Raw genomic sequence first — 13,236 nt, 5'->3', positions numbered from 1 at the left:
TTTATCTTTTGGGTTTAATTATGGTTTTCATTGGGTTTATGAAAGAAGACTTGCTCTTTTATGATGTTAAGTGGACCGGTTATCAGCTTTGTGTCGTGGTCAGTAGATTTCTTGTGATATACAGAATAAAAGTCACAGGTAGATGAGGTGAAATGTTGGAAGGGGTTGTATTAAAAGGCTCTCTGCAGAGTTAAGAGTAAGAGTATCCCACATTTGAAGGAAGATAGATGATATCATTTTTGGATACAATAATTGAATAACTTTTACAGACATGGAGTTCATTATAGACTTCTTTATTTTGTATACAATTATTTTACCTCGTTTTGGCCATGTCATTTTACCATTACCAAAATAGCTTTGGTTGAATTAGTACTTTGATTATATATTCCCATGAGATGGAAGTTTGCTGACTAAAAAACCATGGTTCATTAGCTATACTTCATATATTAAAAAATAATGTCATAAGAATGACACAAGTTTGAGAAACTGCTGACTTTACCTCAAATCTGTCAGTGAGAGCAGGATAAAGACTTCCCTCTGTAACATTGCTGTGTTCAAACCAAACAATTTTGCACTGGTGTTGCTGTTCCTGATAGGAGCACTGGTAAGTACTTCATCTAGTGGGACATCCTTCAGTTTGCTACAGAATTGTTAATATTGAAAATATTAATTCACTGTCCTCTGATCACTCCAGTTAGGGAGACAGGAAGTTGTGGGGTTTTTTTCTACAGATAAGGGAGACAGTGATAATGTGTCTGTATTTCATCATGAACTTGGCACAGTGTCATAACGAGAACATTTCAGTTCTTTGACCCACTTGTTTACATTTGAGGCTATAACCTCTGCTCTCCTTAGACTCATCATGTATTAAGCAACTATATATTCTCTAGATTAGCCTATTTATATTTCTGATCTACAGCGTGGCTTTTCCTTCAGCATGACTTTGCAAACTTACCTTTCTTTACTGCTCTTGAAGAGTCTGTGTTTGTAACCTCAAAAAATTGCAGCACAAGAGTCTGGATTAAGGAGCTGCAAGACAGGAACATACATCTTTATAAGAAAGCCCAATTATATTGGAAGTCACATAGTAGAGAAATAATGTTTTTGAACACCATTTATGCTTATCATCTTTTTTATTTCTGAAATAATTTTTTAATTTTACTGAGCATGGAATCTTCCTGGAATGTCCTAGAAGATATGTTGAAGTTGCTGGCAGTGCGCTCCCTTGAAGCAAATATTTGAATGAAATTTGCAAAATACATCTCTGGATGAACTTATATAAAATCTGTGGAGCTACAGGTGGCTTTCTCCCTTGCATTTGAGAAAATGCAGTGGAATAGGGTACAATCAGTTTGTGGTTGAGAGTATGCATCAGTTATTTTGGGTAAAACCTGTTACTGATATTAACTTGAAAAAGTGGCATGGTAGTCCAGAAAATTCCATGTTTATTTTAAGTTTAAAGGAAATCCAAATATGAGAAATTATGGCAAGCCACAATGAAAGCAAACAAACATGTTTCGCTGTCTTGTAATGTGATAATTAGATGTTCTAAGCATTTCAATACTCAGCATCCTCTTGCTTATAGTCCTCAATTCATTTACTGCATATACTTCAACACTGAGTCCTTAGAACAGTGGTGAGTGATGAAGAAGTGATAGATGTGCAGCTGGGGGTTTGAAGAAGAGGGTGAGCTATGTTTAAGGAATAGTTGTGCATACTGCAGGACAGTAAAGTTGGTGCTATTGGTAGAATCATGGTATCTTTTTTGATGAGACCAAAAAATCTTATGTACAGTTTGATTTTGAAATTTTTCGTTTAGATCAATTAATTCATAATCCCTGAACAGAACTGTGTAGCACTGTAAGGTCAGTAACTCTAGTGAACCTGTTGGTGTGTTTGTTCAAATGTACAGGAGAACCAGCAGTAACTACTCTGTGTCAGCATTAGAATGAGTGATAATGGGGATAAGAGCACAGCTACTGATTTGCAATAAACCATCAGAAGTTTTCAGGATGTTTTCACAGAATCATGGAATAGCTGAGGTTGGAAGGGACCTTTGGAGGTCATCTGGACCCACCCCCTTGCTCAAGCAGGGCCACCTGGAGCTGGTTGACCAGGTCCATGTCTGAAGGTGGAGACTCCAGAGTCTCTCCAGACAACTTGTGCTAGTGCTTGATCACCCTTGCAGGGGGGAAGTGTTTCTTTATGTTCAAACGGAACCTTCTGTGTCTCAGCTTGTGCAAAATGCCTCTGATCCTGTCATTGGGCACTGCTGAACAGAGACTAATTCAGTCTTCTTTGTACCTTCCCTTCAGGTATTTATACACATGAATAAGATCCCCCCAGATCTCCAGGCTGAACAGTCTCTGCTATCTCAGCCCTTCCTGATAGCAGAGACGCTCCCATTCTTTCCTTATCTTTGTGGCTCATTGTTGGATTCTCTCTAGTTTGTCCTTTTGTCTCTTGTACTGAGGAACTCAGCACTGGACACAGCACTCCAGGGGTAGCTTTACCAGTGCTGAGCAGAGGGAAAGGATCATCTGCTGGCAGTGCTTCGCCTAATGCAGCACAGCTTGCCCTTTGCTTTCTTTGTGGCAAGGGCCCACTGCTAGATTATGTTCAACTTGCTGCCCCCCTGGACCCCAAGGTCCTTTTTGGCCAAGCTGTTTTCTTGCTGGGTGGCCCCCAGCATATATTGGTGCCTGGGGTTGCTCCTCCTCAGGTGCAGGACTTTTCCCTTCTTTTTTTTGAACTCTGGAGCCCAGGGGCAACTCCAGGGGAGGGCCACAAAGATGATCAGATGGCTGGAGCACCTCTCCTATGAAGACAGGCTGAGAGAGTTGGAGTTGTTCAGCCTGGAGAAGAGGAGGCTCCAGAGAAACCTTATAGCAGCCTTCCAGTACCTGAAGCAGGCCTACAAGGAAGCTGGAGAAAGACTTTTTACCAGGACATGTAGTGATAGGATGAGGGGGAATGGAAAGAGGGTAGATTTATGTCAGATATTAGGAAGAAATTATTTACTGTGAGGGTGTGAGACACTGGAAGAGGTTGCCCAGAGAAGCTGTGGATGCCTCACCTCCGGAAGTGGATGCGGCTTTAAGAAACCTGGTCTAGTGGAAGGTGTCCCTGCCCATGGCAGGAGGGTTTGAACGAGGTGCCTTCCAACCCAAACCATTCTGTGATTCTGTGATCACTCTGCCCCATCACTTAGGTCATTAATGAAGATGTTAAATAGGACTGGACCCAGTATTGGCCCCAAGGTACACCACTGGTTACTGGCCTCAAATAGATGCTATTACACTCATCACCTCCCCATGAACCTGGTTGTTTACCCAGTTTTAAGCCCACCTACCTGTCCATCTAGCATGTACAGCAACAGCTTCTCTGTGAGTATCTTAAGGGAGACAGTGTCAAAAACCTTGCTGAGGTCTGGGTAGACAATATCAATGGTCTCCCCTCATCTTGCCAGGCCCATTGTTTCATCATATCATGGATATTATGGAGATGATTGAGTGTGACTTGCCCTTGGTCAATCTGTGCTTACTGTTCCTGATGTTTTTTGGGTTTTTTCACTCATGAGCCTGGAAATGTTGTCTAGGATTAGCTGCTCCTAGGTGAGACTAATCAGCCTGTAGTTTCCTGGGTTCTCCTTCTTGCCCTTCTTGAAGGTAGGCATGACATTTGCTTTTCTGCAGTCTTTTGGCACTTCTCCTAGTGGCCATGATTGATCAAAGGTTACTAAGAGTCACTTTGCAATGCCATCTGCCAGCACCTTCAGTGCTCAGCTTCCCATCAGGGCCTCTGAGCTTATGTATGTCCAGACAGCTGAAGTATTCTGTGATCTGATCTGCTTTCACCAAGGATATATCTTCCTTACTTTAGATTATCTCCCTGGCCACTTTTATATCATGATTTTCACTTTTATTCTCTAAATTTCTTTAATATTACTTTAAACAGAAATTTTAGAATATACTCAACATCATAAAAATTACCAGAATTAATCAGCAGATTCCTAGCCTATGCATATTGTGTTGCTCATCTGTAGACAGTGCAAAACTTAAGCAGCCATGCTTGCCTGACTCCCTGAAAAATTAACTTAAAGTGACTGGGGTCTTTTCACAAGTTAATAATTTGCTTTTGGGGATTATTTCAGGTTAAATGGTAGAACACGTATGATGGAAAAGCTGACTATATGTTTATACTTAATTGCTATGTGTTTATTACAAAAATTGAGAATTTAAGGAGGAAAGTAAGGACAGTTACTTGTTCTTTAATTTGCTTAGGTTCAATCAGCTTCTGACTCCTTTTGCTTCGTTTTGTCCTTTTCACTATGGATGTTTCAGAATAGTTGCTTTCCATCTTTTTATTTTCATCCATTGCAAACCTGCACTCCCCTAGCAGATACCTAACAGATTCCTGGTTAACAACAGATTCCACCAGACTTAAAAGCTTGGACTCCTCTTCAGGGAAACACGTGTTTCTGTGCTCTCTAGTGTCATATTTCAAAACCCTTGACTTTTGTAGGCTGTTGTTTCAGACATTTTTAATCTAAAGAAATGTGTTTGTAAATGTCCTGACTATTTCAGACATTTTTTTTTAAATCTAAAGAAATAAGCTTGCATAGGTCTGACTTCTGGATGCACGTATGTAGCCTCACCCTTGAAGTGCTTCCGTATCTCATTGTGAAGTTGGCCACATTCATTGACTGATAACAGATAAATTCAGAAGCCCATTTCATTTACTCTGTTTCTTTGTTGTGATTTTCTTCTCAGCAGCTTGCTATTGTCTTTCTTTTGTGTTTGATATGACCCTACCTTTTCATCTTTCTCCCACAATGATTCCATAGATGTACTGATTAGGAAAGATAAAGGATCTGACCTGCCATCCAGTGGAGCTACTGACAAGATTCCTGTTTGGACTAGTCTTTAATTAGAAAATAGAATATACTTTTTGTGTGTGTATTTGGATTTGATTCTCTTGGCATTTGTTTCCATTTAAAAAGAAAAAAACACAAAACAAAATGATGAAGGCTTAATGAAGCCTTTTAACATTTTTTGATGTGACCCCTTTTATCTTAACCTTTTAATAATTTACAAAATACAGAAATAGCCACAAATTTGGATACCAGGGGCAATTAAATAGTGTGCAAGCAATGCTTTATCTAAGGGGTTTTGAGAGAAAATGCAGTTTGAGAAGAACCTGATTCCTCTGTCATTGTGGGTTGGCCACATGGCTCTCTCAGACCCTCTCTCCTTCCCAGCACTACCTTAAATTAGGGTTTCCAAATTCCTTCAAAGATCTGTAACCCAGGTGTCCCTTCCAGGTCCAGTTGTGTGCTGGTTGCAAGTCTGAACAAGATTTAGGTGTGCACCATCCCTCCCCCTCTCCCTTGGCACTCCCTGAGTGGAAAGAAACCCAGGTGCAAAGGCAGAAAGTGAATTGTAGTGTGAAAAGTACTGGGTTGAGTGATCTGGGAACTGAGAGCATGAAACATATTCTGAAGTGCACTTCTCGTGCAGTTTTGTCACAGTCCCTTCGGGTTTTTGAAGGAGTCCTTGTGCAAAATACACGTGCAATTGTGTCCTTGTTTTGTGAATGCTGTACTATATTGTGGACAGGCATATTCAGCTCTGTGCATACATGGTAATCAAACCAACTGAATCTGTAAATAAACACACATTTGCTCCAATGCAGTTTGAAAATTTGTTTTCCATTGCCTCAGATTGTACTTCATAGAGTAATTAGGATTTGAAGAGGCCATAAAGATCTTCAGATAATGATTGTATCTGTCTTTGAAAGTATAAATCCTAAAGGATGATGTGAATGGCAACATATGTTAACTCAAACTAGGTGGACCAAAATAATTAGTATTCCAAAGGGGCAGAGGCCAAATTTTGCCACAGGCTTTATTCTTCTCCCAGTTTCTAGTGATTGTAGGTTATAGCTAACCATCTCTCAAAAGGGTGTGGTTAACCACAGTGCTGTAATGTGAAAGAAAACTTCAAAGCAGAGAAGATAAGCTATGCAGTTGCCTTAGGCTTGGGAGAGACTGAGCTGAAATAAGAGTTGGGCTGAATGTATAAAACACACTCCTAGATTCTAAAACTGCAACCATCAGACCTTGTGGACATCTTACTAAATCATTTAGACTGAAGTGCTGAGTACTTACAATATATCAAAGCTGATCCTGCTTAGATATATTTTAATGGAGTTTAAAGGGAGACATGACTGTTCTTAACACATCTGTATAGAGTAAGAGGTTAAAACATGGAAATACCATCAGTGTCTGTTTATTTTGGAGTTGTCTACTCTAAAATCTGTAGTTATTTGTTTCGTAAGGGCATAATCATTTTGCTGCAGTAGGAGTTCTTAAGCAATGACCTCAGTTATTCTTCATCTTGCCCTTGGAAAAACAAATTCTGGTAGTGTCTGCTTTTATTGACAGTGATGGGCAAATATCTATGCAACAGACCACTAATGCAGAAAATATGCTTGTGTTCACAAAAGTGGGAAGTGCTGGGTAGGAAGTAATTTGATGTCACTATTGCAGGATGATTTTGAATTCTCTTAGGTATTCTAAATGAATACAATTTTTAAGAATGCTATGAATGAGTACAATAGTAATAAATACAAGTTTTGAATGAAATTTGGTAAGATTGTATTCCATTGCACTAAAATACATCCCAGAGTGCTGTAGTTAATTGTGTTTCTTTTATTCATTTTGTAATATCCAGGGTTGGGATCTTTTTGTTATGACTTGTCATTTTTGTGTAAGAGGGGAATTTAGTCTCCTTGAAGAAAATCAGCATCATTCTCCTCTCTTCCCCCAATCATTATACTGTTGGCTTTTCTTCTCCTGCAACATGTTGATAATCATAGTTTTAAGAATTGTTGACAGCAGAATAAAGTTTAATGTGTCAAAAGAATTGGCTAAACATCATCTGGCATGCCTGGTTTTTATCAAGTTAGTTTTGGAAGTAGGGTTTTGTATTTTGGGGGCTTGAAGAATGGCATTTATGCCTGTTAAGGACCTCTTTATAAAATGTCTGTGCTGCACTGCAGTTATCCCACCATATCAAAGGGCACATTGGCTGTAGAAAAATTATTTTTTTTTTTTTTAATAGAGCCACATCTTAAAAAATGGAAGGAGGGAATAATTTCACCAACATCAGATATTTTTAACTGACTAGTCATCCAGGCTTCCTTTCTGGGACACAGGGAAAAGTGCAGTCATCACAGGCACATCTCATTTCAAAGCGGAAAAAGGTCTGGTCAGTGGCACTCATGAAGGTCTTCCTACTTACTGTTCAGTCTCTAGGACCAGGGCCAGTAAGTTTTGTTGGTAAATGTCTGAGACAAAATTAGGGGAAAAACAAACAAACAAACAAAAAAGCAAACTGAATTGCATTGTTGGGACTGGACTGCTCCAGCTGAGTCTAAGATGAAGCTCCATAGTCATGGATAACAGTATGTGATCCAGTGGGCTCCCATCCCTGCCACCTTCTTAAGGAATTCTTCATCCTTTCCACTCCTAAGAGAACTACAGTAAAATAATGAGTTTAAACTGGAGTTTTTCCAAGGTTGTTGCAGAGCAAATGTGCCCAACCAGCCCACTTAAAAATGTGAGAGTGGGAGCCTGCAAGAGGTCATGGATCTCAGGCAAGGTTGGTTCAGTAGCTGGCATCTGGACACATCTGTTTCTCAGCCCAGCACATAGAAGGCCATTTTTCACTGTGAACTAGAAGTAATTCCACAGCAATTTTACTAACATTAGATTACAAGTTTACTAACTGAATTCTGTTCCATTTCATTTTGAAAAGAGCTTGATACAAACTTTATATAACAGCATTTCAGTCAACCTGTATAGACAGGGGACAAGGTTTGTTGCCTTTTAGTGCTCAGTATTAATCTACTGGATCAGGGCCCTTTGAGTTGACACTTGCAACATGTGTTTAAATCAGATTGAAATGTGAGTCTGTGAGGTCTTCACAAGAAAATTCTTTCTGGTTGCTCATGCAAAATTACCTCAAGCTGGTCTGTTTCCTGACAGGTTTTGAATCATTGTGTTACAGTGAAAGATTCTGGGCTTTTAGCAGCATGCAATTATAATTTCACTGAAAGCAAATATTGTTGAGGATGTGAAAGAATATAAAGTTAAGTTCAGTAGGAGCACCAATCAGAAAGAGTAGAACAAGGTTATATTTACCTTGGCAGTTGTCAGAAAGAACAGATCACTTCAAAGAAGTATGAAGATTAAATTTTACATTATTTGGCAGCTGTATTGTTAGTTGTTGGGTTTTTTTTTCTGGTACAAGTAATGCAGTAAATTACCCTGTGTCGTCTTGAAAATGTTAATAACAGGGAAAAGAACAGCATTAGCGTAATGCTAAGTACAAAGAAACATCTGAAAATAATTTACAGGGCATATTTTCATGCTTCCTAAAAACTGGGATTTGGGGGAGGAAGATGTAAGATTTGTAGCTGCTCTGCTTATAGTATTATCTGACAGTACTTGAACACAGTTCTTCACTATGCTAATCTTCCTGTTTGTTATTCTGAGCAATTTGCTGGAGTTAACAGATGAGCTCTAGTTCAAATGCTTAATAAAAGTTAAGTCCTGATACTTTACAAAAAGCAAAGCTAAAACTGAAAATGCTTTTGTTTGGGTATGTTTCATGCCTTGTGAAAAGCTTCATATTTGTACTTAAAATACGAAATTAAATGCTTTTAAGTTGTGTAACACTTTGAGAAAACACCTTGTTTTTACTGGCTCTGTCAGACCTGATACTCAGCAGATGTGGATTTAGATACCCACTCAATCACTGATTTATTCCACTCATTGGGAAATTACTGGGTCCATGGTTACATTGCTTTAAAATGGATATAATTCCATGTTTAAGCAAGATTGTGATGATAAAATCAGATAACAATCTTTAAAATTCAGTCTTGTGAATTCAGTGATAACATGTAACGGATAGCTTGAAGAAATCAATCCTTATACATTGTGACTGCGTGTATTTCTTAACAAAGAAACATAATAGCTAGTTCTGTCATATTGTGGCATTAAAAGTTATTTAGCAATGTTAATATTGACAAAGCTTCCAAGGTCATGTATTCTTGCTAAGATTTTGTTCTTCTGGTTTTGCAGCTATGCTTCAGAAGTCACCTTCAGTTGAAGATTTTGTGGATGCCCTTGTTTCAGACCTAGACCAGGACTTTGAAACTTTTATCATGGACTCATAAAAATGTCCAACAGAACTGAATTCTTATATGGAAGCTTGCATTTGTCTTAATAATTGTGGATAAAATATTGTTATGGCTGGTTTTTTGCTTCTTGGTCAACACTTGTAATATTCATGTTGGTGGAACAGTAATAAATAATTTCATTGGATCACCTGGTTTCATTCATGAAGATGATGGCTTTCTGTTGCAGGGGAGCTTAATTAAGCATGGAATTTGAGAGAACAGATCCTCTAACATGTTATAAATCTGATCTTGTTGGAATATCTGATTAAATGAGAATGGAAGCTATCTTCAGGTTGAATGGAGTCATATGGAAGGTCTTCTGGTGTGCATGTTGGACTCAGTATTAGAACATACCTGTCGAGTGTCATGACCCAGAACTATTTGTGGGGATCTTTCTTACATGCTCATGAATATTCTTTAAAATTGTAACTGTATTCCTTTCAGGAGTTCTTCACTGGGGAAAAGCAAATTGAGTTTGCAAGGAAGGGGAAATTGGATGCAAAGATGAAATGGAAACCTAGGAACAGTATTTGAGGTAGGAAACAAAAAGATGGGAGAAGAAAAACTGAAGTCATACAGGGGTGTGATAGAAAATGTTCAGTTGTGGAGGAAAGGTAACTTGCAACACAAAAAGAAAGAAGAGACAAAGGAGTAAAATAAGTAGCCCACAAATGTTTCCTAGTGGTTAACATGGAAATTAGTCATACTTCTGTAGCTGCAGTTATCCAAGGGGTGTATTTGTGGCCACGTTTCTAAGTAAAAATAGTATCTTGTTATAGGAAGCCATTGAGCAGATCTCTAGATTTGGAACAGAGTAACAAACTTTAAAGATAAATACAAAAGATGGACTGTTCATTGTATGTGGGGCATAAAATGGTTGAGAGGAGGACTGGAATTTACAAGCTGCCATAAAACTGGTCTTGCTGTTGAGTAAGTATTTTTTTAAAATATCCATCAGAGTTAGAATTTTAGTTTTTAGGCTTATCTTTTGCAGATCTTTTGTTGAGCTTCACTGCTCCGGGGTCACCAGTTGTTTTCCAAAAAATACTTTTCCATTACCTGGGTCCTTTTGTCCTTTCATCTGTTATCTGGGTGTGTTTATTTTGTTTTGTAGTGGTGCTTTAGTTTAGCTTAAGTATATTAGTATTGTTGCTGCATGGGTACAGCATGAGTCTGGTCCCTGCATGCTTGTTCACATGGAAATTCCTTTTGATGACAAGCAGATAAGTGTTGGGGAACTATTTAAAGTATAGTAAGACAGGTTTTTTGGGGGGAAAAATAGTTCAAACAAAAAAGGTTTTCTCCAGGATAGTGTGAAGCAGATAAGCTTGTGCATTATGTTGTGGAGGATGAACAAAGAAAATGTTATCAGTGGAGTTATCTTTTTCTCTTCAAGTAAGTTATGAAATGGTATTTGAGTACCTATTTGGGGAAAAAAAAAAAATTGATGATTTTTTTTCACTAGAAATGGACTTGTCTTTTAGAGTTCCTCTGTAGGTTGTTATAAAAGTTATCATTAAGTGTCCTGCTCTGTGGAAATGCAGTGAAAGAAGCAAGAGAGAAAGAGGATCAAATCTGAGAGATGAGGGCAGACAGCTGGGACGGAAGCAAGTATAGAATAAAAAATAAAAATGCTCACCTAGAATAGTTGGATGTTTGGGAAAGCATAAATAAGAATGTGAGCTGATTGGATGATTGTCTTTTGTTTTAGCAGAATTTGTGCTGCCAAGTACTGAACAATATTTGACCCTATTTTTCATTTTGTGTGCTTTTGCTTGGTGGGAATTTGTCCTGTGTGAATAACACTGCTATTCTGTTAGAGCTGGGTTTAGACATTTATAGAAATTAAATGTTTTCATTAAACAGTAGCAGGAATGTTTTCAGACTTGTACCCCTGCAAGGCTTCTGACTGACTACAGTCTGTGTCTGCTGTTGGTCCCTGTGAGGAAATAATGAATGGTTTCGCTTAACAAACTAGGTGGGTATTTTGCTGCATAAGTGATTGTTAAGTCATTACAAAACCCACAAAAACTAAACAATTTTAAGTTTAGATATGAGTGAAAACACATTGTGAAGATGGGAAGTTCTCAAAAGGATTCAGTAGCTCATGAACATAAATTTAACAGCCTCTTGTAGAAAATTTAATGGAAATATGCTTTAAAAGGAATTCAGACATATTCTTAAGGGGGTGTGTGGTGTTTGTTGTCTGGTTTTTGTACTGGAGCAAGCTACCAAGAATGTTTATCTGGAGTTAGCACATGTTGAAAGATTCATTGTGACAAAAAGAACTTAGCAAAAGGAAATCCTAGTGCTGACACGGCCCTGGGAGCGCCATGGTGAAGAAAATAAAGCATCATAATTGAAGGAATAAACAAAGCATTTAAAATTAAAAGATTGCCCCTAGATTTTAATTTGGAAGAAATTCAAGTGATGTTGTTTCTAAAGCATAGATACTTTAGCAAAATATATGTAGTAGTCATGCTGGTTTATGCCCACAGCTGTGATTACTTCCTTAATTCGCTGTCTCATTTGATCCTTCTGTAAACAACAGGCTTTTCAGATTTTTACCATAGTGGTGTCAAACAACATCTTCCTAATACTGAAATAAGATATAGACAAAGAAAGGAAGAAAATCTTTCAGATTCTTGCCAAAATACAGTTGACTTCAGCTTATTGTCACAGGTTTATAGGTCTTGGAACATTTGAAAAAGTTGGGAGCTGGTAGGAAAATAAACAGATCTCAGTCCAACAGCTTTTTTTTTTTTTTTTTTTTTCTTTTGTGAAGAAACTCTGACTCCACTAGTTTTTGTTTTATGAAATAACCTTTGAGGACTGAACAGTAGATGCAATTAAGCCTCTTGAGAATGTATTATATTGCCACTACAATGCTTACTACAGAAAGGAAAATATTATTCTAAATGCTTTTTTTTCTCTTTTTTTTGGTAGTTTCTAAAAATGCTTCCAGCTGTTAAAATGTCTGATGCTTTTTCCTTTTTTTCTTTTTGAGATACTTATTTTCCAGCAAAAATGTGTACTTTCAGTAATGTGAGACCTCTCTTGTGACCAGCAGTGTAACTCTTCTTAGATGTTAAAACCACTGTAATCCTTTTCCAGCATTCCATATTTTCCCACTGGGGCTGCTGAACCAGCTCTCCATAAGTTGGTTTTATAATACTGTAACTCAGCGTCATACTTCTAATCTGAAATTGTACTATGTTTTGGATTTTAGCTGCTATAGAAAATAAGTAGTGAACATCAGAAGAAATTATACCCTTATGCAATCCTGAAGTAATAACACATAATTAAGACACATCAGAAAAACACATGTGGATTACATTTGATAGTCTGACGTGTCAGCTCTGCTTTTTTTCATGCTTGATGTGATTATTGTTCTGATTCACTTGAGATAGACTAAAATGTTGCTTAATAATTGCTTTCTGGTGACTTTGTTGGTGCTGCACAGAGTTCTCTAAACACCTTAGCAACAAAGATAACAGAAGCAGAGGGCAGCAGTTAAGCAGAGAAAGCAAGGGAGAGAAATTAAATAGGGTAAGGAAGGACTGAATATAGATTGGAAACCAGTCCTGAAAAACAGTTGATGCAGAAGCAAAATGACCTCTGAGTTACAAACTTGGGGAGGGTTTTCTATCCAAAGCATAAGCTTAACATGGAAATTTTTAGTAAGAGAAAAGGCAGAAGTTTTCTAAAGATTTCTGCTTTTAAGTGAAAAACCTGATAGAAGAATTCATATATTCTAGATTATCTTTAAGGTCCCTTCCAACTGTAACTGTTGTATGATTCATGATTTTGTATGTTGATAAAATACTTCCTAATTCTAAAAGTGTTAAGTAGCAGCTTGTACAGTGGCTCAGACTGAGTGTGCAAAAATATCAATATAATGGAGCTTAGTATTACAGATGATACTAGGATGGAAATGAAGAGCTCATTGTAACAGCAGTATTGATGACTGAGAAAAAATCTGTTGTACAA

General features: G+C 37.8%; 1 protein-coding gene across 1 annotated transcript in view; it reads left to right on the top strand.

Annotated features, from left to right (window-relative positions):
- The window catches only part of MIPEP (mitochondrial intermediate peptidase), a 69,955-nt gene extending 60,564 nt beyond the window's left edge, over positions 1-9,391 (top strand). The window contains exon 19 of the mRNA XM_071736035.1: positions 9,149-9,391. Within this exon, the coding sequence (XP_071592136.1) occupies positions 9,149-9,243 (95 nt within the window). The 3' untranslated portion in view covers positions 9,244-9,391. The remainder of the gene's footprint in view (positions 1-9,148) is intronic.
- The last annotated feature ends 3,845 nt before the right edge of the window (positions 9,392-13,236 follow it).

The sequence above is a fragment of the Heliangelus exortis genome, chromosome 1 (assembly GCF_036169615.1).
Source record: "Heliangelus exortis chromosome 1, bHelExo1.hap1, whole genome shotgun sequence".
Classification (NCBI taxonomy): Eukaryota; Metazoa; Chordata; class Aves; order Apodiformes; family Trochilidae; genus Heliangelus; species Heliangelus exortis.
The sequence above is the reverse complement of the archived record's forward strand: the minus strand, read 5'-3'. Positions and strand labels throughout refer to the sequence as shown.